Below are 22,359 nucleotides of genomic sequence, written 5' to 3'. Positions count from 1 at the left end.
AAAATTAGTGTTTTGGTTTTTTTTTATATATTCTTAGGAATGAAACTGTTGGCTCATATGGTAGTTCTGTTTTTAGGTCTTTGAGAAACTTCCATAGTGTTCTCCACAATGAGTACACCAAGTTACAGTCCCACCAAAGTATAGGAGGGTTTCCTTTTCTCCATATCCTCGCCAGAATTTGTTGTTTGTATCCAGTTTCATGCTGGCCGTTCTGACAGTTGTGAGGTGATGATACATACAATGACAGTGGTTTTGATTTGCATTTCCCTGATGATTAGCGATGTTGAGCATCTTTTTATGTGTCTATTGGCCATTCATTTTTTTTTTGGGGGAAAATGTCTATTATGTTCTTCTGCTCATTTTTTAGTTGGGCTGTTTGTTTTTTTGGTGTTGAGTTGTATGAGTTGTTTAGATAAATAGATGTAAACCCCTATTGCTCATATCATTTGCAGATATTTTCTCCCATTCAGTAGGTTATCTTTTCCTTTTGTTGATGTGTACTGTGCAAAGCTTTTACATTTAAATAGGTGCCCCACTTTGGGCTTTTATTTGTTTTGTGTTAGGAGATAGATCCCCCAGAAATATTCCTATAATTTATGTCAGACAGTGTTCTGCCTGTTTTCCTTTAGGAGTTCTGTTTTGTTTTTTTTTTCCCCCAGCGGTATAGGATGCCTTTAAACTTAATGAACCCTATCCACAGATAAATCAATGTCTGCCCTTAACCATAATTTTGCATTTATTTGATGTGATTTATCAATCCCTGAAGTCCATCCATGGGTCCCCGGCTTACAGGAGTTAACCGTGTTCCTAAGTGCATCGCATCTTTACTTTGTGCTTAGACTGTAGGTCAGTTACTGGCAGTGAATATTAGGAGAAGGAAAAGATAACTAGAATTAAATGTTGTTCTGTGGGAATATTATCTTTTAACTTTAAAAGTCAGCCTAAAACTCCCAGGTGTCACAGGTCTGAATTTTGATTTGAAGATTCCATTCAGTTGCGCTCTCTTTCTCAGTGTTTGAAATGCCAGCGTGTAGTTTAGCAGCAGTCTGGAAATTTGAACCACAGAAGACTTTCTGTGCAATGTAAATGTTTTGTATTGTTTCCCACATTTTGTATTAATATTTATCAAAAAGCTTAAATTAACATCAGCATATAATAAAAGTAAACTTACTTACCTGGGCTAATGCTAGTTTTTTAAAAATTCCATTCAGAATTGATTTTCCACCATCGTTTTTAATGTCATTAATTAATAATCATGATGGCTTGACTTTTCTACTCTTGCCCAGTAGATGGTACTATCAGCTTTATTTTCAAATATTCTGGTTTCAGTGTTGATCATTTAAAACTTTATTTTTTCCCAACAAGTGAAGTTATTTTTAGCTCTTTCCTTCCCAATTGACTTTTTACCACCTCTTAAACTGACATTTTTAGGTGAATCCACAGGTTTAGTATATGCATGCTACCTGGAAACTTGTATCTGAAATATATAATAGGGAGAAAACATTTTCACTTTCCATAACTATGTCACTTGTTCTATCTAGAAAGCTTTTAATAATTGTGGACCATATGCAGAAAATTGTTTAAGGTGCTATTTTCACCTGGTGGAAAGAATAATTAGTTGTAAATTTGGCTGAAGATTTTTCTGACTTGTAGTCTGAATCTAGTTTGATAAAATTAATCATTCTGTTGGCATGTTGACCAAATAGATTTTTAATTGGAAAATAGAAGGCCTCATTTTAAATACTGCATATTTGCATGTTCATATATATTTCTGGGAGCGATCTAAGAACTTTAAGCCAATGTTTTATGATCCTTTTGAATTTTGAGCTTTCTAGCTCTTTGTCCCCTGATAAAATTAGTGAATCTCTTATGTCATTCTGTTTTATGGGAAAACAGAAGGAATACAGGGTAACTTTGACTCTCATGAATGTGAGTCAACCTAGCTGTTTCAAAGAGGATGGGACTCCTGCACACAGGTAGTGGTTCAAAGCCTTCAACACATTATGCCCAGTATGATTCCACATAGGATGCCCGGGAGATTGCAGAAGAATATTTGGTTTGAGGCTTGCCATGAGATGAGGTGAGAGGAAATTTTCAATATTTGGGGTCCAGAATACCCATGAAATCAAAATGCTCTTACTTTTTAGTGGTAAACTTGGCCTGAGGCTAGTAGACTTGTTCAGATCTCTCAGATATTACCAGTTGTTTGGGAGGACTAGAAGTGAATGACTATAATGGAGAATTCTAAAGAGCAGTGAAAGAGGAAATATAGAGCCTGGGGGGAGTCCCATGACTTATGCTTCAGCCTTCCTTCTTCACATCTTGGAATATGGAGATTGGATGTACAAGTCAGAATTTCTAAAATGGTAATTTTTCCTGCTCTTTAAGCTAGGTGATCTTGGGTGAGACAAGTTGATTCCTGGGAAAACAGTAATTCTGCTTTTACTAACTTTAATTATTAAATAAACCGTAATATGAAATGTGAAAAAAAAAAAAAAGCCTTAGCCTAAAAAACAGTATTTGAAATTGCGAGCCATAGAAGTGAGCTGGCAAGTCCACGAGACAGTGCAAAGGTGGTGGTTTGTGTTGTTAAGAAGTGCTTTGCCGCGTTGTTCTGTTCCCTCTTCCCGAAATTCCAGATTTTTTAAATGCAAAGGTTTTCATCGTGGTAGTGAGTTTATCTGGATATAATTAGGGCTTATCTGAATATCATTGTTGAAATTAAAATGAACTCTTAAAATGTAGACTCTAAGTGCCAGCCTTTAAATGGTGACAGTTCTGAACACTTTTATAAATTCTACCTCTTTCTTCTGTTGCTGCTAGTTCCGTGTAAATGAGTTTGGAGCCCTGGAAGTTATTACAGATGAGAGTGAGATGGAAAATGTTAAAAAAGCAACAGCAACTACAACTTGGATGGTACCAACTGCTCAAGAAGGTAAGAGTGGGCCATCTGCATTGTCTTTTCTCTTTTTTTTTTTTTGGAGAGTTTTTAATGTAAGACTAAGGTTTTATAATAATAGGCTGAACTTTGAAAATCCTGGGTGATCTTCATGTCACATATTCTTAGGTAAATTTCTATAATGAAACTGATATGGAACCAGCTTTAATATTTTTGAAATAACTGTAAAGTGTCTTCTTTCCTCAAGCCAGATCTGTCATAGCACAAGGTTAATTGAAAATCACCAAGTAAATTCATGTTGTAATAGCCTACCCAGGTGATTTAGCCAAAAGCCTGCCACTTTTTTCTCATCTGCTCCGATGGTTGTAACTAACACCTATATGCTGATGACTCCTAAATCTATATCTCCAGCCCCGACCTCTCCCCCGAGCTCCAGGCCCGTATTTCCACCTGCCTACTGGACATCTCCACCTGGATGTCCCACAGGTACCTCAAACTCCACATGTCTAAAATGCAATTCATTTTCTATTTCTTTCTCCCCTCCCCCAACCTGCTTTTTCTTCTGTAGCCCGTAATATCAGTTGATGGTAGCACCATCCACCCAGTGGACAAGCAAGGAATCTAGGAGTCATCCTGAATTTGGTCTCTCCCAGCCCCATAGCCTGTTACTGAATCCTCTTGGTTTTTGTTTCCTAAATATGTCTCAGATCTGGCCTTTTCTACTTATTATGACTGCCGCTGTCTTCATTTAGGCCCTTATCACCTCTCACTTGAACCACTGCAGACATCTCTTTAAAAATCCCTCTGCTTCTGATCTCCCCCAATTTATCCAGCACACTGAAGTCAGAGGAACTGATGTAGATTGCTTATCTGACACTTCACCAACTTCTTATTGTCTCTTTAGCAAAACATACAAAGATCTGGGTGACCCGCACCCACCTGCTTGTTTTTGTCTCTTTGCTCTCTGTTCTGTTCTTTGTACGCTGTGTTCTGGCAGGGCCAGCAGCACTGAATTACATAGAATTCTCCCAGGACTATGTGGTTTCATGCTTCCTTGCCTTTGCTCACACTGTTTCTTCTGGCCAGGATGCTGTTTCTCTCTTTGTCCAGTTGGTAAATTCCTCTTTGGTCTTCAAAACTCTATTGAGGCTTTCTATCAGAAAATCTTTTCTCAAACTACTCACTGCCCCCACCCGCACCCCCACCCCCACCCCGGGCTGGATGAGTCACTTCTTCTGCACTGCTTCTGGAACTTGTTCATGCTTCAATTATTGCATGTATCACATTTTATTATAAATATTGGTTTTCTTGCCTGTCTTCTCTTCTAGACTGTGAGCTCTCTTGGGCAAGGTCTGTACTGTCATTATCAGTGTCTAGCATAAATGGGTGCCTAATAAGTGTTTGCTGAATGAATGATTAGCCTAATGATTCAGACGAAAGGAAATGTGGACTCCTAGACAATATGGATAATTATGATTCAGGAGATCTGCTACATTAAAAGTAAAATAGAAAGATGATTCAGCCCATTAACTAAAACTCATCAAAAACATTATATAACATAGATAACTCTTTTTAAATTTTGTCAAAAAGATAACAGCTGTAAAGGACTCTATGGACGGACAATGTCATCTTCTGAATTTAGTGACTAATGAAATTTTCTTCATTTTACTTTGAACTCTGTAGAAAAGGCATTAGACAAGCTTTTGCTTGTCTTTTCTACAGATGTTTTTGTTATGTAAATGATTTGAGTGATCCCAGTCCAGCCCATCCACCTCTCCCTCCCAAAGGAATGATCAATGTTCATTCATTCATTCAACAAACATTATCCTTTTTATTGTGTTGCTAACAAAATTATTAGAAGAAGAAGTTTAAATGTATTTTGCCACGATTTCTGTCATGGTTTTAAGGTGTTTTTTTTTTTCTTCTTTTCACCTTCTAGTCTTTTCTGAGAAGACTGGAATGCCTTTCAGGCTGAAGGACCCAGTGAAAGTAGAAGGGCTTCAATTCTGTGAGAACTGTTGTCAGTATGGCAACGTAGATGAGTGTCTTTCTGGAGGGAACCACTGCAGCCAGAACTGTGCTCGACATATCAAAGACAAGTAGGTTTTTGCCCACATTCCACTTATAAAATGAGTTTTAGAGTCCAAGGGCCTGGTGCTTGGGAATAGAGAGGTTTTAGTGTTCTCTGACGTCTGTCATCCAAATGCCTCCCCCCCCACTCCAGCCCACCCGTCAAGACTTTCCCTTCGGAGGCACTTGAACCCTAATCCCACTACTGGACCAGGTGGCTTCAGTCTGAGTTGAGTTACACTGCTCATGTCCTACCTGCAGTACAATCTTGGCCTCTTTCTTTATTCTTTTATTTACATTAATTTGCTCCCCAGCCGAGAGTATTTAGATCTCTTTGGGCTACATACACGTTTTAGTGACACTGATCCTTGTGAAAATGTACTTGGGTTTAAATTTTAGGAGTTCTTAGGTAATTCAGCTAAAACTCCATGAATGAAATACAGCTTCTCCTGACTGAGCATCCACTGAATGGCCATAGTGAGGAGTCTTGTAATTGTGTCACTGTGGTTCTCAGGACAGACTGAGGATTCTGAGACAGGGCATCAGCTGTGACTGATGGTGGTGTGATTGCCTTGGGGGACTCTGATGAGGTCAACTTATCACTAACAAGATGTATTTCCTGCAAGTATTTGTGTACTGCAAATAAATGACTTGGTATTTATGTTCTTGTGGACTTTCTCATGTATTTTAATTAGCACAGGCTGGGGATTTGTCTGTTTTTGTTGGCCATCTGGTATTTTGCCAAATTACATTTGGCCTTTTTTGATTGAACTTGGCATTCTCAATAATTGCTAGATTGTTGCTTTAAAATCTCCACCAAAGACTAGGATAGCTCCAGATAATTGATTGTGTTATTAGTATGGATGGTAGCTGTGAAAAACCAATAAATTAAAACTTGTTAGAACCTGTTTCACCTGTAGGGCTGGTGCCCTTTTAAAATTCTATCATTAATTACATAATTATAATAATTATATAAATTAATATATAAGCTAATTTCCACTTTTTGTCTTGACAGTGTCATTCATGATTTTTGTCTGAAGTGTCTCTTATCTATGATATTCTAATACATACACATTTCTCCTCCTGGTTAAATATTTTTAAAAGGTTTTTGCATTGCTAATCAACATGCAGATATTTGATGGGTATTGTTTCCTAGTCACTCTTTTGGGTTTATGAATTCAGCAGAGATCAGAAGGAAGAAAGGGACATGGGAGAAGACAACGAGGAAGAAGATTCTAAGTGTAGTAGGAAGAAAAAGCCAAAGTTGTCTCTGAAAGCTGACTCCAAGGAGGAAGAAGAGCGGGATGATGAGATGGTCAGTACCCACAGGGCTTCTCCTTGTGCAGGTGGCACCAGGGTTTCAGTGCTGCTTCTGTGACCTTGTTTTACCATCAGCAGGTGCCCACCTGTCCTCTCGCTGTGTGACAGTCCTCCTCTCATGATGAGAATAATAAATAGTATAGTGTCCCTCCCTCAGGGTGAAGAAGTAGGAAGTCCTGAAATTTATTGCTGGAGTGAGAGAGTCACTGGCAGAACCTTCAGTTCTGCAAATTAATTTTAAATTCTTTTTGACAGCAAAATGCCAATCTCATTTTGGTAAATTGCAGACAGATCTTATAATACTATGTGAGTAGGTAGAAAATGGCAGATAAATGTCAGATATATTTAGGGAAAACTAATTCAAAATATGCTAATTAAAACATAAACATCTCATCTCTAAAGTATTTATTAGTAGCTCTATATGAAAAGACAACTTTGAAGTCTCAAAGCATTTTCCTTAAGATCAATATTGAGCAATGATTATTGGTTAGTCACTGTTTTAGGAGCTGGGAATTCAGAGATGAATAAGATAGCAGAAGGACAGAATCTTTTTTCTCAGGGACATATAGTAAACCACTAGGGGAAATACCAGCCTGTGATAAGCACTGTGATGAGAAGTACAATAGAGCATTGACATAATCTGACTGTTTCAAGCTAGGTTATCAGGAGGCCTCCCAGGGAGGGTGGCTTGGACAGTATGATCTGCATAAGGAGACTGATGTCAAGTTGAGAGTAAGGAGCTCTGCAGGGCAATGGAATTGTTTGAGGAAAAGACCATAATGTAAAAACAAGTGTAGCAAAAAGACACAAATGTGTAGCAAAAAGAAGACACAAATGTGTAGCAAAATGAAGACAAGGTTGCTGAGCCTTGAAGGCTGGAGAAGAGTGGAGTAAGATGAGACTGAAGAGTTGTCTGCAGTCCAGGGCTTTATGGTAAACCAGAGTCATGGGTTGTCACTTTACTCTGAGTGTGCTGGGAAGCCATTGGAAAGTAGAGGGCAAGAGGAATATTTTGATATGATGTTTTAAAATGATCACTCTAGCTTTGACATGTGAGAACACAGTAGAATCAGGAAAACCAGCTGGAAGCTTATTGTAGTAGACTAAATAAGAGGGCTGTTTAAGATAGAAGGCAGTGGTTTTGAGATAGATGCTAAAGGCAGAGTTGGCAGGGTATATGAGGGAGAGAGAAGAATGAGAGATAACTCCTAGCTCTTTGGCTTGAACTGTTGACTGGGTAATCGTACCATTTCTTGAGAATGGGAAGGCCAGAGTGGAGTATAGAAATTAGAGTACGTTGGCCATCATGCGTTTGAGATACTTATTAGATGTCCAAGCGAAAATCCCAGGTAGGCACCTGGATATATGAGTATGGAGTCAGAGCTCGAGATATAAACAGGGGATATTTAACAGACAGATGATCTTTCAAACCTAAGGAGAGTGATTGGATAAAGAAGAGAAGGGGATTAGATGGCAGGAGATGTCAGCAAAAGAACCAAGAAAGAGGGGCGGTGAGGTACCAGGGGACCCAGACCAGAGTGGTCAAGGAACTGAAAGAAGAAAGCTTTTCAAGGAGGTGGGAACAGTATCTGTGCTATAACAGAGTGTAATTCTTGGAAATATTCTTATTTTGTAAGGACCTTAGGCCAAGAGCAACAGAGTTCTCAAGTGACCTATATTCTTTCTTTCAAAGTTATGAAGTGAAACTGAAGAACGGTGCAAAAAATTGCTTTCTAACAGCTCTCTAACTTTTCATTGGTGCCAATATCATGAACTTTTAAAAATCATAAACTTTTCTGCCTTACTGTAGGAAAACAAACAAGATGGGAGAATCCTGAGGGGTTCACAGAGAGCCCGAAGGAAAAGACGAGGTGATTCGGCTGTATTAAAGCAGGGTGAGTTGATGAAAGGAAGGTTTTACTTGTAATTTTATGAAGTTGAAAATATTTCACACAGGCAGACATTTTAGTCTTAATTGTAACGCACACTATGGCAGTTAAAGGATCGTTTGGGGATTTTCTTTGGTTAAATTGTGTCAATAAAAGTTGGAGTTTAGAAGAAGTAGAAAAGGGCAAGGGGAAAATGGAAATTAGCAAGTTTCAAGCAGTATCAGGGAAAACTTGAGATCATTTTCTGTTATTTATTTTTCCATCGGGTAGGTTTCTTTTGCTTCTGCACTTTGACTAAAACCTCTGGTCTTACTCATTTCATAAAATTTTAGATTTTTTTTTTTAATCTTTTCTCTCAATCATGACTTCCTGACACAGTACCCTTTTTTCCTTTCTTTGTTTCTCGAGGAACACTTTATTCTCTGAGGAATCTAGAGCTTAGGCCCTGCCCTTCAGTACTTGGTGGGCTAACTTGCTGCCTTATTCTTCCTGGACCTTGGGTTGTCTCCCCAAGAAGCTTCTGTGTGCCCCACTAGGGTGTGTCGAAGGACCTGCCACATCTGCCTGGCCGGTCTTCCATGTTAGGTCACTGTACTTTGCACAGTCCCATCCTGATCTGCCAATCACATTGTCCCCATGAATCAGGGCCTGAACCCAGTGCTTCTCTTCAGGGCTTAACCACATTCCTCCCTTGTTCGTCTCTTAAAAACACTTTGAGATGTTTCTACTTGCATCAAGCACACAGCCTAACTTTTACATTTGGATGGCCTTCTGTATTTCATCACTGACATTAAAGGGAGTAAATTCTCAGTTACTCTGCACTCTGCCTCAAAAATGTCTTTGTCCTTTCTGTCCCTTCCCCTTCATTTCTTCTACTCTCAGGGTTCTGGCCCTTCAGTGGCCTTGTTGCTTCAGTCATTTCCCTCTCTTAGGTCTTCCATTTTCTTCCTCTTCATGAGCTTTATCATTGCCTGTTCTAAGCTCATCTCCCAGTATCTTTCCCTCAATTTTAAAAGGGAAAGGCTTTCCCATCAAGCCTAACATTATATATCCTTTCTTCATTTTCATTTTTTTGTTAAATTAACCCCAAATAAAATTGCTGTAGACTCTGTATCTTTATCATTTATGTGTTCTTTGGCAACTTAAAATTTGGCCTTGGATGCATTGATTCCCCCCACCCCACCCTTCTCCAAGTTAGCAGCCAGTCCCCAAGTTACTCAGTACACTGACCTTTTCTCAGTTCTCAGCTTCTTGATTCATCAGGAAAAAACTTTGGAGCATCCTGCTTTTTACTTGCTGAGCTTCCATGATTCTGTTCTATCTTGGCTTCCTACTGCATCTCCTTCATTTACTTTAAGTTCTTAAAGTAAATGTACTTTACTTTAAGTAAAGTACTTTAAGTTTTTAAAAGCACTTTAAGTTCTTCTGTTCCTTTCTTCTACACTCATTCCTGGGTATACACATAGTTTACTTTTTAGCTCTCATTTCTTCAGAAGAGGAGTCAGGGAAAGAAATTGAGAAATATCAGTCATGGAAATAAGAGAAGAGCCAGGCCTGGGGGTCGTTAGGGAAGTGAGAGTTTACAGTAAGTATCCTGCTCTGGAAATTCTATCAGTTTAGTCTCATTTGCCTTTCAGGTTTGCCTCCTAAAGGAAAGAAAGCTTGGTGCTGGGCATCCTACCTGGAAGAGGAGAAAGCTGTGGCCGTGCCGGCAAAGCTGTTCAAGGAGGTACCGACCTTTCTAGAAGGCATTGTGCATAAGGGCAAAGGAGCTGGAATGCTGGTCTGGAATTAGTATTGCCGTTTCTACTATCTGTCTAGGAAATGTGACTTGGGATAATTTTTTCAAACATATTGTTTTTCATATGTGGAGGGGGAAGTGGGAGGGTAACTATCATCATATATGCACACCTTCCCTAGAGCCACATGTATGGGCACACAACGCACATACAAGTACACACCTACACACAGGCGCTGTTTTCTGTCAACATTTGTTAGGCTTTCATGCATTGATTTGAAGAAGGATGCTTCTATACTACTGAAAAACTAGTAGATAAAGAAAAACAACATAAAATGTTATGGCTTTGAGAGAATAAAAATGAGTTACTAAGGTTTGCATAATATAACAGAACATCAAAAACCAGATTGTTATATTAACTATAGTAAAAATCTTTTATCAGAAGTGAGTTAAGATCAGTAAAAGTAGTTCTGAGTAGGAACTGCTGTCACTGGGCTAAACCAGGGATCCGCAGACTTTTTCCATAAAGGGCAATAGAAAATCTTGTAGGCTTTATGGAGTATATGGTCTCATTTGTAACAGCTTAACTCTGTTCTTGTAATGAAAGCAGCCATAGGCAATGTATAAATGAATGAACATGGCTAATATTCCAGTGAAATTTAATTCACAAAAACAGTGGTCGGCTGGTGTGTCCCATAGATCGTAGTTCACTGACCCTTGATTTAAATGATTTAATTATATATCACATGGTATATAGTAAATCTGCCATCAGTACTTTGTTACATACATATTAACGCACCATTTTTAAGAAGTGGTGAATATTCAATGACAATTTTTTTTGAAAACTGATGAATAGTAAATGTTGGGATGATTACATTTACATTAAGACTAATTCAGATATAATAGCAATTGCATATGACTTATTCTGTATAATTATTTTTTGCAACTTTGGTCCTTTGCATAATAGACATTTTTACACTTTAAACAGTTTAAATACAGTTAATTATTAGAATCAGCAATACATTCATATGATTCAAAATTTAAAGTGCTATAAGAAAATTACATGTACATATAAGCAATATATAGGCAAATCTTCCCCCTACCTTAAACCACATGATGACATATGTCACATACTGTTTTGAACTTTGTTTTTTTTGTCTAACTGAGTTTGGAGATTATTCCATCTCAGTTCATTTACCCACTTCCATCAGTCTTTTATACTCACACATAATATTTCATCTTATGTTTGTTTCATAATAATATAAACTGGTCCATACTGTGGTTGACATAAATGTCATATATGTATGTCATATATATATCACATGAGTGTTACATACATACATGTGTCAGTCAGTAGAGACCAGCTTAAGTTATTATGGGACAGACATAAGATGAAATATTATTTGTATATATGGACTGCGAGTGTGCTCAGTCATGTCCGACTCTTTGCAACCCCATAGACTGTAGCCCGCCAGGCTCCTCTGTCCATGGAATTTTCCAGGCAAAAATATTGGAATGGGTTGTCATTTCCTTCTCCACTATGTGGAATATATAATATATACATGAATCTTTTGCTAAGTAAATGCTTTAGTGAATGGCCTGATACACTGCTCATTTTGCACATACGTGGCTATCTCTGTTGGGTAACTTCCTAGGATTAAAATTGCTGAGTCAAAGAGAATGTTCTTTTTTATAGATCTCAGGAGATTGCTAGAGGTTGTACAAATTTATATCCCTATTAGCAATGTATTTATACATCTCTTTCCCTAGAGCTTTGCTAGTGTAACCAAACTTTTTGATCTTTATCAGTCTGATAAGTGGAATCTATTTTACTGTAATTTTACTTTGTATGACTCTTATGGGGGGGTTGATCATCTTTTCGAATATGTAAAACATTTGAATTTCCTTTTCTGTCATCTCTTTGTGTTGTCCGTTTTCACATGAGATGATTGGGTGATCCTTTTTTTTTCCCCCTGCATTTTTAAGAGCTGTTTATGATTTGGTTATGTAGTCTTTACTTAAGAATGATTATCAGTCACTAAAACTGCTGTCATTTTACATTTTAGTATCAGTCTTTTCCATATAACAAAAATGGGTTTAAAGTTGGCATGAAACTAGAAGGCGTGGACCCTGAACACCAGTCTGTGTATTGCGTCCTCACTGTGGCTGAGGTAAGCTCTGCCTCCTCTTTATTTTTAAGATAACATAGTGCTTATAGGGTTTTAATAATGGGAAAAGATGCCATTTTTTGAACACTTCCTTTATGCCAGGCACAGTACCTAGTGTTTTGTAAACATTACCTCATTTAATCTTTGCAAGAACCCTTTTTCATCCCTGTTCTATAGATGAAGGAACTGAGGCTCCGAGAGTTTAAGTGAGGTATACAAGGTCACACAACTTCAAAGTAGTAGAACCACGATTGGACCCTGGTCCATTTCACGCCATAGCCTTTGCCATACCATGTTCCTTAACATAAGAGACAAGCCAACAGATACTTGTATTATTTTTAGTATTTCAAGGTAGCTCTGAAGTTTTTCAGGAAAAAATGTCCAAGTCAATTATGTGTATCTTAGTACAATATATGGACTTCCCTGGTGGCTCAGACGGTAAAGCGTCTGTCTACAATGTGGGAGACCTGGGTTCGATCCCTGGGTCGGGAAGATTCCCTGGAGAAGGAAATGGCAACCCACTCCAGTACCCTTGCCTAGAAAATCCCATGGATGGAGGAGCTTGGTGCAGGCTACTGTCCATGGGGTCACAAAGAGTCAGCACGACTGAGCGACTTCATTTTCACTTAGTACAATATATTACTGAGAACTCTTTAGAACTTTTTATTTCCTTTATGTGCTTGACTCCTTGTTCTGTCCCTTGAGTTGAGGGAGGTATCTTTTAAAATTTTCCTCAAAGAATCAGATGATCTTGTGTATTAGTTTTGCTTATAATTTTCCTTCAGTGACTTAGTGGTCTTGTAAGAAGTTTGGCTCCTACAGAACATAGAACCCATCTGCTGTGCTAATGGGAAGAAGATTGAGAGGCTGAACTTTTGCGAGCCTAGTGCCAAGCGTGACCTGGCAGAGGCTCCATAAACCCACGTGACTTTTTAACTTAGAACTCCCCCAACCAAGTGCCGCCCTAATTTAAGCAGATGTGTGACCTCAGTGTTGGGCATGGGTTACATAGAGTGAGTTCTCACCACATTCCAGGGACCCTGTTTCATCTGAGTATGAACTAGGGAAGCTCTTCTTTCTCGTATAACTCTGCTACTGGTGGAAAGGAGACTGTTGACTTCTCCCTGTGTGTGCACCAGCCTTGGTCTGGCCAGATATCACTGTGTGTGGAGCTTTGTAAAGGACAGACAGCCAGCACTGAGCCAGTACACAATAGGGCACCCACGCTGGGCCCTGCAGGAGCTGTGCACCCTGTGCTTGTACAACGCAGGGGATAAAGAGGGGGACTTGTCTACATGGGAGAATTAGTCTTCACCCAGATCCATGTGCTTCTAATGGCACTAGGGATGAGGCCGAAACCCCTAGCTCATCTTCGCAACAAAATAACGTTTGCCTTTAGATTTTGTTATTTGTTCACTTGTTTTTGTGGCCTTTAACAATGGTGCTCTAACATAATCCATATCATACTTGAGATTCATGTTAATTTATTTTTGTACATGTGCACAAATATTCTGTTCTTTACCTATTACAGGTTTGTGGATACCGGATAAAGCTGCACTTTGATGGATACTCTGATTGTTACGACTTCTGGGTAAATGCCGATGCTCTGGATATCCACCCAGTTGGGTGGTGTGAGAAAACTGGCCATAAACTCCATCCTCCAAAAGGTATTGTCACTTTTTTAATTTCATATTTTATATTCTGAAAGCACTTAATTTCTTATATTGTAATTTAGATTTTTGAGAATTCACTTTGTGGTTACTCAGGTGGGCCCAAATTTAAGCTTATTATTGTTCATGATGAAAAATGTTTATTAATCATGTGGGCCCAAATTTAAGCTTATTGTTCATGATGAAAGATTTTTTTAAAGTGAAAAAAATTAAAAAAATAGAACCCTACTTAAAAGAATAAACTATGTCCATGTACTTATTTGCATGTCACATAACACTTATTTGATACTTTGACTATAGATTTTAGCTACAAATTTCTATCTCATACATACACACACACACACACAACACATACATGCATACCTTCTTGAAATAACTGATTACAAAATTATTTCTAACCTGTTTACATAACTGTGTTTACTAACATTTCAGTAAGTAAAAAACCTTGAGAAATTATGCATTGAACTTATCTTAATATTTAATAGATTGGAAAGGAGACTATATTATAACACTGAAAAGCAATTTGGGTGAGGGTTGAACTAATAGTGATTACTCATTTATTATTAAGTTTTTATATTACAGTCTGCCAATGATTTTGCCTATTTCATCTTTACAAAATATCCAAGAATAACAGATTGTATCTTTTTCAGTTCATCCCTAGGGTATTTAATAATATCTTACTTCCTTTCTTTTCATGTTGCATTCAGTATTGTTTGCTTGATGTGAAAGAACCAGGTTACCAGTCTGATATTTTTGGTCTGGGTCTCAGGATTACTGGGGCTTCCCTGGTGGCTTAGACGGTAAAGTGTTCTGCCTGCTATGCAGGAGACCTGGGTTTGATCCCTGGGTCGGGAAGATCCCCTGGAGAAGGAAATGGCAACCCACTCCAGTACTCTTGCCTGGAAAATTCCATGGATGGAGTAGCCTGGCAGGCTACAGTCCATGGGATTGCAAAGAGTTGGACACAACTGAGCAACGTCACTGGTTACTGCTGCTGCTAAGTCACTTCAGTCGTGTCCGACTCTGTGCGACCCCATAGATGGCAGCCCACTAGGCGCCTCTGTCCCTGGGATTCTCCAGGCAAGAACACTGGAGTGGGTTGCCATTTCCTTCTCCAATTCACTGGTTACTACATCAGGATTATTGAAGTTTTTTTTAGGTGGGGAGGTAGGTTATTGGATTTTAATGGACAAGCCATCTTTTGGTTTTAAGTGAAAAATTAATGGCAGAATGGTATTTTCAGATAACTGAAGTTTTGAACAAAAACACCTAGAAAAGAGAGGGATGAAAAAGAAAATATGTAAGCCTTTACATAAATTGGCCTCGTATGTGGTGAATTGTTTTTCTTTTCACACCACCTTCTGGACTTTGATGGAAGTAAAAAAGAGAATCTATTCGGTAAAATTAAATGCCCAATTTCCTTTTTAAAGGAAATGTTGGCTTTACCAGTGTTGAACATGTAATGGTGAGAACTAAGGAAAGGACATTTCCATTATTGTAGTTGGCCAACATGCTCACTTCATGTCATTCTTGTGGTGACAGGCTAGAAAGATTTTATCTCTTGTAGTACCATTTTTTCCAGCTTCCCACTGTCCCTACAAGTTAGTCTCCCAAAATAGAATGAGTGAGGGAAAAACAGAGAACTCAACTACTGCAGCTCACTGCTAATGAATTCTACCTAAATACTGGTAGAAATGATCTGGTAATGAAAAGAAGTCCACCTGAGGACAATGTGTATTTGCTTCCTCATACCTTTTCCTTTTATCCATTGCCATTCATTCGGAATTGAAAAAATAATACAATTTGTTGGAAATAAATACCCTGTGTGTAAAAATCCTTAGATACTAATTATGAGTTAAATACTATCCATTTAAAAAGTCACTTGACGGCTTGATTTTGGCATGTTGGACTTACAGATAAAAGTAAGAATGGAAAGCTAAGTATGAAATATTTTGGTATTTTACTGTCTCTATATGTGTGAATCCTAGGATATAAAGAAGAAGAATTTAATTGGCAGACCTATCTCAAGACATGCAAAGCTCAGGCTGCTCCCAAGTCATTATTTGAAAATCAGAATATAGTAAGTACCTCGAAGATACTTTTTCTTTCACAGGAAGTGGCTTTTGAGTGTTTCCTTGGATAAATTACAAGTGATAACAAGAAACTATAATAAATGTTATTGCTTTGGTAAATAAGGTGCTCTTAAGCTTTAAAATTAACTAAAAATTATCATGAATAAATATCTGTTTTTAACTATATCATGGCTGTCTTTTTAAAAAATTAAATAGTAAAAGGCAACATAGTATAAAACCTAGGTATACTTTACAGTTAAGGTGCCTAAGCAAATTAAATTGACTGGGACATTTTATGGTTATGGTCACTTGATTTTAGGAGTACTGTTCAGAAAGGATTCGCATAGTGAGATGAATGTAACCCTACTTGAATTTGCATCCTAGCTATCATTTAAATCTTTTTTCCAGCTTCTAGCTCTGTTTTGCAGTGTTAACAGGAGCAAAGTCCGGATGTGTTTGTATTTTCTACTTCTTAAGCTATGGGCATCTCTGAGGAGGCCTGATAGGTTACAGTGTTCTACCCTGATCAAATTCTGATCTAATTGGAAAGAAAGAGGACAAGCAGGTGGAAAGCCAGAATCTCACCTTTATAGTTGTTGAGAGCTCAGTTGCAGTACATGTGTGGCCTATATCTGCTGACAAATGAGTCTCTTGATTCTGAGCCCTGGAGTTAGAGATTTACTGGCCCTTCCATCCTTACCACACTAGCCCATGAGCACTGGACCAGGGCAGACTACCATCTTGCAGGACAGAACTTGCTTCCAGAGGGGAGCAGGGCGGAAACTATATGCCCTGTAGGCCAGCTTAACGGTGTGACCACTTCTTCCTTCCAGATTCACCAGTTAGGTGACAGTGTGTGAGTGTGGAGAGAGGCCGTCATATTTCACTAGGGATTCCCTCCAGATATCAGGAATGAGAAAAACCTTCCCACCTACCCCACATACTCTCCACTTGGGAAATGACATTATCCAGGTGTTTTGAGGGCAGCAAGTCTAATGGCTGAAACATTCTCTAATCAAATTGAACACAGGCCAGCTTGAGTTAGAGAACTAGAAGGGGGTGTGTGTGTGTGCGTACGCGCGTGCATTTAGGTAATTAATAGAGATAATGAGCCAGATTATTATTTTTAAATATCTTAATTGAGAAGATAGCTTAATTGCTGAGATGTCCATGCTGCATAGTCAGTCAGCATTCTCCTTAAAGATGAGGGAGGCCAGTCAGGTGGAAAACTCAGCAATTGGCTTGCTGTCACGGCTCCAAGTTTCCTAATCCTTGTCTGGTTTTCTGATGATGAGTTCAGTCAGGTATTTTTGAGCCACTGACCATCATCTTAAATTCTGTGCATTGCTAGCACAAAACTGAATCTTGGGCCATGTGTGTTTGGTATGTAATTAATTTTTGTATTTCTAGATTTCTCTACCTAAGAATACTCAAATATTTATGGTCTGATACAGAAGTCCAGGGCTTAAATATATAGTAACAGTACCTGTGTAGCATTAGTGCCTGATCCTTTGACTCAGACAGGACTTCACTCTAACATATTCAGATACATGCCTATCCGCATTTTTGTGATGATAGCTGTGTAATTATAGTAAAAAGAGATAACATCTATTTTGCTTAAAGTAATGAGAAAAGTGTCTGTATGCTTCAGTCTGGACAGAAAGATTTTTTCTGAAGGGCAGAAATGACTTGTAGTGTGTTGTGATTGACACTACTGATATCCAAGAACTTCTCTGCGATTAGGATATTTTTCTTCATGAAATATTTTGAGGAATGTTTACATCCACAGCATTTCAAGTACTGCATCTGACTGAATTTTTATTGTTTTTGTTTCATGTCCCAGATGGCCAATAATCTGTGGATTTCCTTATACTACAAGCTATTTTGAATGGCTTTATGTATTAACAGCCAGCTCTTTGGGTGCTGTTATGAATAACATCTGGATTGTTGAATCATAGTTGTAATAATTTCCAGCCTTTCATATAGGAAGGTGGCCTACTTTTAGTAGACTACCCTTTTGAAAGATTTTTCAGAAGTGGGAGTGAATTTGTACTGACTTACACACATTTTTAACTTGATGATGTGCATGTTTTGTATGAAGTCATTTTCATTGTTAAGTCTGTAATAAAGGAAGAGAGAAACTGAAAGTAAACTATACGGTTCATAAAACTTGCCTAACTAGCATAGTCATCTAAAGTACCAAGACACAAGTTAAGATTAAGTAAACTTTTCAAGGTTGTGGGTGTGTTCACTTTAAAGGTCCAGATAATTAATTGGGTGTAGCAACGGAGCATTTTTCTTATTGCTGCTTCTTGGAAAGCAACTCTGCTGCAAAACTGGTCTATGATTTTTAAATTATGTGAATATAGCTGATGGATGCCAGGCTTTCAAGCAAGGGTGCAGAGAGGGTTCAGGTCCTTGTTGTTAAGTGTGTGCTTATCTCTAATTAAATCTGTATATTTCATAGACAGTGATCCCATCAGGCTTTCGAGTTGGAATGAAGCTTGAAGCTGTAGACAAAAAGAACCCTGCATTCATCTGTGTTGCTACGGTAACAGATATGGTGGACAATCGTTTCCTCGTACATTTTGACAACTGGGATGAGAGCTATGACTATTGGTGAGACATTTTTCATTGCTGTCTGCATTTTCTAATTGATGTTTATTCAAGTACTTATTTAAAACCAGTAATAATGCAAAGCAGAGAACACAAATAACAGTATTCTGTCCTCTTTCTCATTTTGGATTTTTAACTTTACCTGTTCCATATGGCACGTGTTTCTAAATAACATCCTTTAGTTCTACTTTGTGATTTGTATTTTAGTTGACTGCCTCCTATGAAAGCACAGTTTGTACCACACTCCCAAGAGACACTCACACGTGAGTGCACACACAGATTCACACTTCCCCCCTTCATCTGAGGTGTCTTCTCTCATTTCTTAAGAAAATATTTTAATCTTCCTTTCATATTTTCATGCCCAGTAGCTAATTTTACTATTTATAATGACAATACAAATTATTAATTGAGGAATATTGTTTTTAACCCTTAAGGGTTTTGGCTGTATTATATAAAGTGGCAGGAGCAACATAATTATAAAATTATATAATCATGAAAGGATTATAGTAAAGCCATAAGATTTTGATTAGGCAGTTGAAATAATGGTTTTTCATACCTAATTCACGTTCACTAACGAAACTATAGTTTGCTGGTGAAAGGAATTTCTGCATGGTTTAGTTCCTTCTGGACAATACTTGCATTGAGAAGTGACAGGTATCTTTATAAAATATGGCTAATGTTGCAGTAGCAAATGGATGTTAATTTATATAAATGTAGCTTAGTTTGAGGAAAACTTGTTTCCTGACCTTTTTAGTGTGTGTATAGTTAAATATTCAGTAGAGCCATTAATAATTTCCATTACTTCTCGAATTGGATTCTTACACAGTCATCAGTTTTACTTGTGTTGTTTTAAAAAAGGAGAGACATTGAAAGCTATTTGCTGTTTAGGCTTTTAAAAGATGAATTTTAAAAATCAGAATTATATTTTATGTATGGTTTTCACAGAATTTTTTAAAGTAGCTCCATGATCACATCACATATAATCAAGTACTTTTGAATATTATAGTAAGTTTTACCCAGCTTTTTTCTGCAAAGCATAATTTTCCTCATAGGATATCTTTTTTATTCTGTTTGCAATCAAATTTGTTACTGAAATACAAACCATTTCAGGTGTATACAAAAGTTAGAACAGTAGAGTGACCTCTTGCAGGCATTACCTACTACTGGCAATTACCAGTATATACCAGTCTTGTTTCCGGTGTTTTCCTGCTCTAAAATCCCAACTCCAGGACTGTTTTGAAGCAGATTCCAGATTCCATAGCATTTCATGTCTGAATATGTATCTTCTAAAGATATAACTTCTTTTTCTTTTTTCAAATATATAAAGTTATAAATAACATCATGTCACTAACATACTAAAACATTATCGCCCAACTATCTTGGTTTATTAGCTTTTGGTCCAAATAGGGTGTGCATTGTATGATTGCTTTGATGTTTCTCTTGATCTCTTTTGATTTACAGTTTCCTATTCCTTCATCGTTTTCTTCCCCCTGTAACTTTTATTTAAGAAACCAGGCTGTTTGTCCTGTTGACTCTGCCACAGCCTGGATTTGCTGATTGAATCCTCATTGCATTGCTTACCATGTTCTTCTCTTTCTCATATTTTCTGCAAACTGGTGGCTTTTGTTTCATTTAAAATTATCCATACCTGTCTTGAATGAGTGAGTAGATGAGAAAACTATAAATGTAGAAATATTGGAATCTGTCCTGGGTAGAACATATTTCTCTCCCTCCTGTGTTTGATGTGCTGTGTTGATGGCAGTACCAATGTGACAATTGGGATCCAGTCCTTCTATTAATAAATGATACTTTATTTATTAGAATCTGTTGAAATGAGAGCTTTTTGCTTTTAAAGTTCTGATTGCTTCAGGGAGAATTTTTTAAAAACAGCTTTTGCCTGATTTAAACACAGTAGGTAAATGTTTCAAGTTATTTTTGTGGTCCTATAAGTATTATAGGGTTTTAAAAGTGTAGGTTCCTTATTTGACATAATATGTGTTTCCTTTAAAAGCATTCATTCTTCTGGGGAGGAAAAAAGTAATGAGAAAGTCTAGGAGAATGTATCACATTTTTCTCTGGTGCCAAATGCCTAGGGAATAGGAAGCATCCTGTTTTCTTATTAGAAAGAGCAGGGGTAAAAACTGATCTCTTTCAGCAATGATTTTGCACTTTTACGAGCACAACCAAATTATTTTTAGAATGGAATGTACTTTGAAGATAGACTTACAATTCTAACTGTTGAAGTTATATTTTGTTAATTGTCAGAAAAAGAATAACAGTGTGTTCTCTTGCTCGATATGCAATTAAGGCATATTGAAAATTACTTAAGCGCACTGAAATTTCTCCAACCTTATTAAATATTATGTTCTTTGATCTTTGAATTTTGGAATGGTTTTTATCTGCATAAATTAGTTACTTAGGTATGTAATTGAGGTTACAAATTGGATTGCTTTCCCAATTTAAAATAGTTTGAAAATGAGATTTTTTTTTTCCTTTGAATTGGGCAGTGATCTTACCTCTTTTTACCTTAGTGGGAATTTGAAAGTGTGCTTGAATGCGCATGTGCATGCACGCACTCTCACACACACACACACACACACACATTCATTTGTGGTACTGCATGTTTAATTGAAGCAAAACATTTCTTCCTTTCAAAGAGTAATGCTATGTGGGATTTAAATTTATGTAGGGTTGTAGTAGTTTTTAATGAGAGCAAATAGTATACATATATTAGAATAAAAATTGGTTTACCTCTGGGTTTTCTTTACACTTTTGTTACTAGTAGTTGGGCTCTCTTACATGTATACATTAAGAGTAATAGTAATTTTATGTGTCTCCCCAAATAATGTTGAAAACTTTGCATTGTGTTGTCAGTTTCTCAGAGCAGTGTGTGTGTCATCAACCATTATATTCGAGAAACACCCCTTGATGGTGGTGGTGAGTTACAGAGATGACAGGGACCTAGGGACCTCTGCACTTCAGTCTTGAGAGGCTCGGTGTCTAGGAACAGAGAGAAACACAGCACCTCTGTCTTGGCTGCAGAGTCCATGGTGGTTAGCGCTTAGTTATTAGAACCAACTGCTTGCTGTCTGTGGTGGCATGTGGAAGGAAGGACTGACTGACTCACTGAAGGTTTCTCAGGAAGATCTTCCTGGGGACATGGAATTTGAACTGGATCATAAAGAATGATAGGAGTTAGTACTTAGAAGTTGGGATGAAATAGTTCTGGCCAAGGAAAGCACTTACTTATGTTTAAGTCCATGGAGCAAACAGGGATATGTTTGGGGTGTGGCAGCCTTGGTATTCAGTAAGTGACTTAATCCTTCTAAGCTTTAGGTGCCCCCTTTGGAAAAAGGGTTAATAGTCCCTATCTCACAAGATGTTGTAAGGATTAAAGTAAGAATTTCAGAAACAGAAACCAGTTTGCAAAATGTTAAAGAGATGGCCGTTATGCAAAGAACTGACTCTTTGGAAAAGACTCTGATGCTGAGAAAGGCAGGAGGAGAAGGGGACGACAGAGGATGAGATGGTTGGATGGCATCACAACTTGACAGACATGAGTTTGAGCAAACTCCAGGAGTTAGTGATGGACAGGGAAGCCTGGGGTGTTGCAGTCCATGGGGTTGCAAAAAAGAGTCGGACACACTGAGTGACTGAACTGAACTGACTGAAAGAGATGTCTGTAAGGCACATCGGGCAGAGAAGTTTAGCCCTGAAGGTGAAAGTGGATTATTGTCTCAGAGGGAGTAAGCCCCTCAGGTGTTGAGCTTGGTTTTAGGCTGAAGGAAAGAAGCCGCTGTTGAGGGAGAGTGGAGACATCTGAGACTGGATAATTGAGGACCCCAGGCCCATAGGAGAAGGGCTAGCCTTGGGGAGAAACGAGCTTTCTTCTCTCTCAGTGTGGAGAAAATGAAGAC

At 37.9% G+C, this 22,359-nt stretch overlaps 1 protein-coding gene across 12 annotated transcripts in view; it reads left to right on the top strand.

Annotated features, from left to right (window-relative positions):
* Positions 1 to 22,359, top strand: part of L3MBTL3 (L3MBTL histone methyl-lysine binding protein 3) — a 106,828-nt gene that overhangs the window by 27,657 nt on the left and 56,812 nt on the right. For 7 of the 12 annotated variants that reach the window (XM_044924241.2, XM_025294556.3, XM_025294558.3 and 4 more), the window contains 10 exons: positions 2,824 to 2,935; positions 3,311 to 3,385; positions 4,839 to 4,998; positions 6,152 to 6,284; positions 8,100 to 8,184; positions 9,816 to 9,907; positions 11,983 to 12,087; positions 13,616 to 13,751; positions 15,743 to 15,834; positions 18,294 to 18,445. In XM_044924241.2, the coding sequence (XP_044780176.1) occupies positions 2,875 to 2,935; positions 3,311 to 3,385; positions 4,839 to 4,998; positions 6,152 to 6,284; positions 8,100 to 8,184; positions 9,816 to 9,907; positions 11,983 to 12,087; positions 13,616 to 13,751; positions 15,743 to 15,834; positions 18,294 to 18,445 (1,091 nt within the window). In that variant the 5' untranslated portion in view covers positions 2,824 to 2,874. The remainder of the gene's footprint in view (positions 1 to 2,823; positions 2,936 to 3,310; positions 3,386 to 4,838; positions 4,999 to 6,151; positions 6,285 to 8,099; positions 8,185 to 9,815; positions 9,908 to 11,982; positions 12,088 to 13,615; positions 13,752 to 15,742; positions 15,835 to 18,293; positions 18,446 to 22,359) is intronic. The other 5 variants (XM_044924242.2, XM_025294560.3, XM_006069499.4 and 2 more) reach the window with 4 other exon arrangements.

This window comes from Bubalus bubalis, chromosome 10 (genome assembly GCF_019923935.1).
Source record: "Bubalus bubalis isolate 160015118507 breed Murrah chromosome 10, NDDB_SH_1, whole genome shotgun sequence".
NCBI classification, from domain to species: Eukaryota; Metazoa; Chordata; class Mammalia; order Artiodactyla; family Bovidae; genus Bubalus; species Bubalus bubalis.
Note: the sequence above shows the minus strand (reverse complement) of the source record. Positions and strands in the feature narration are given on the sequence as shown.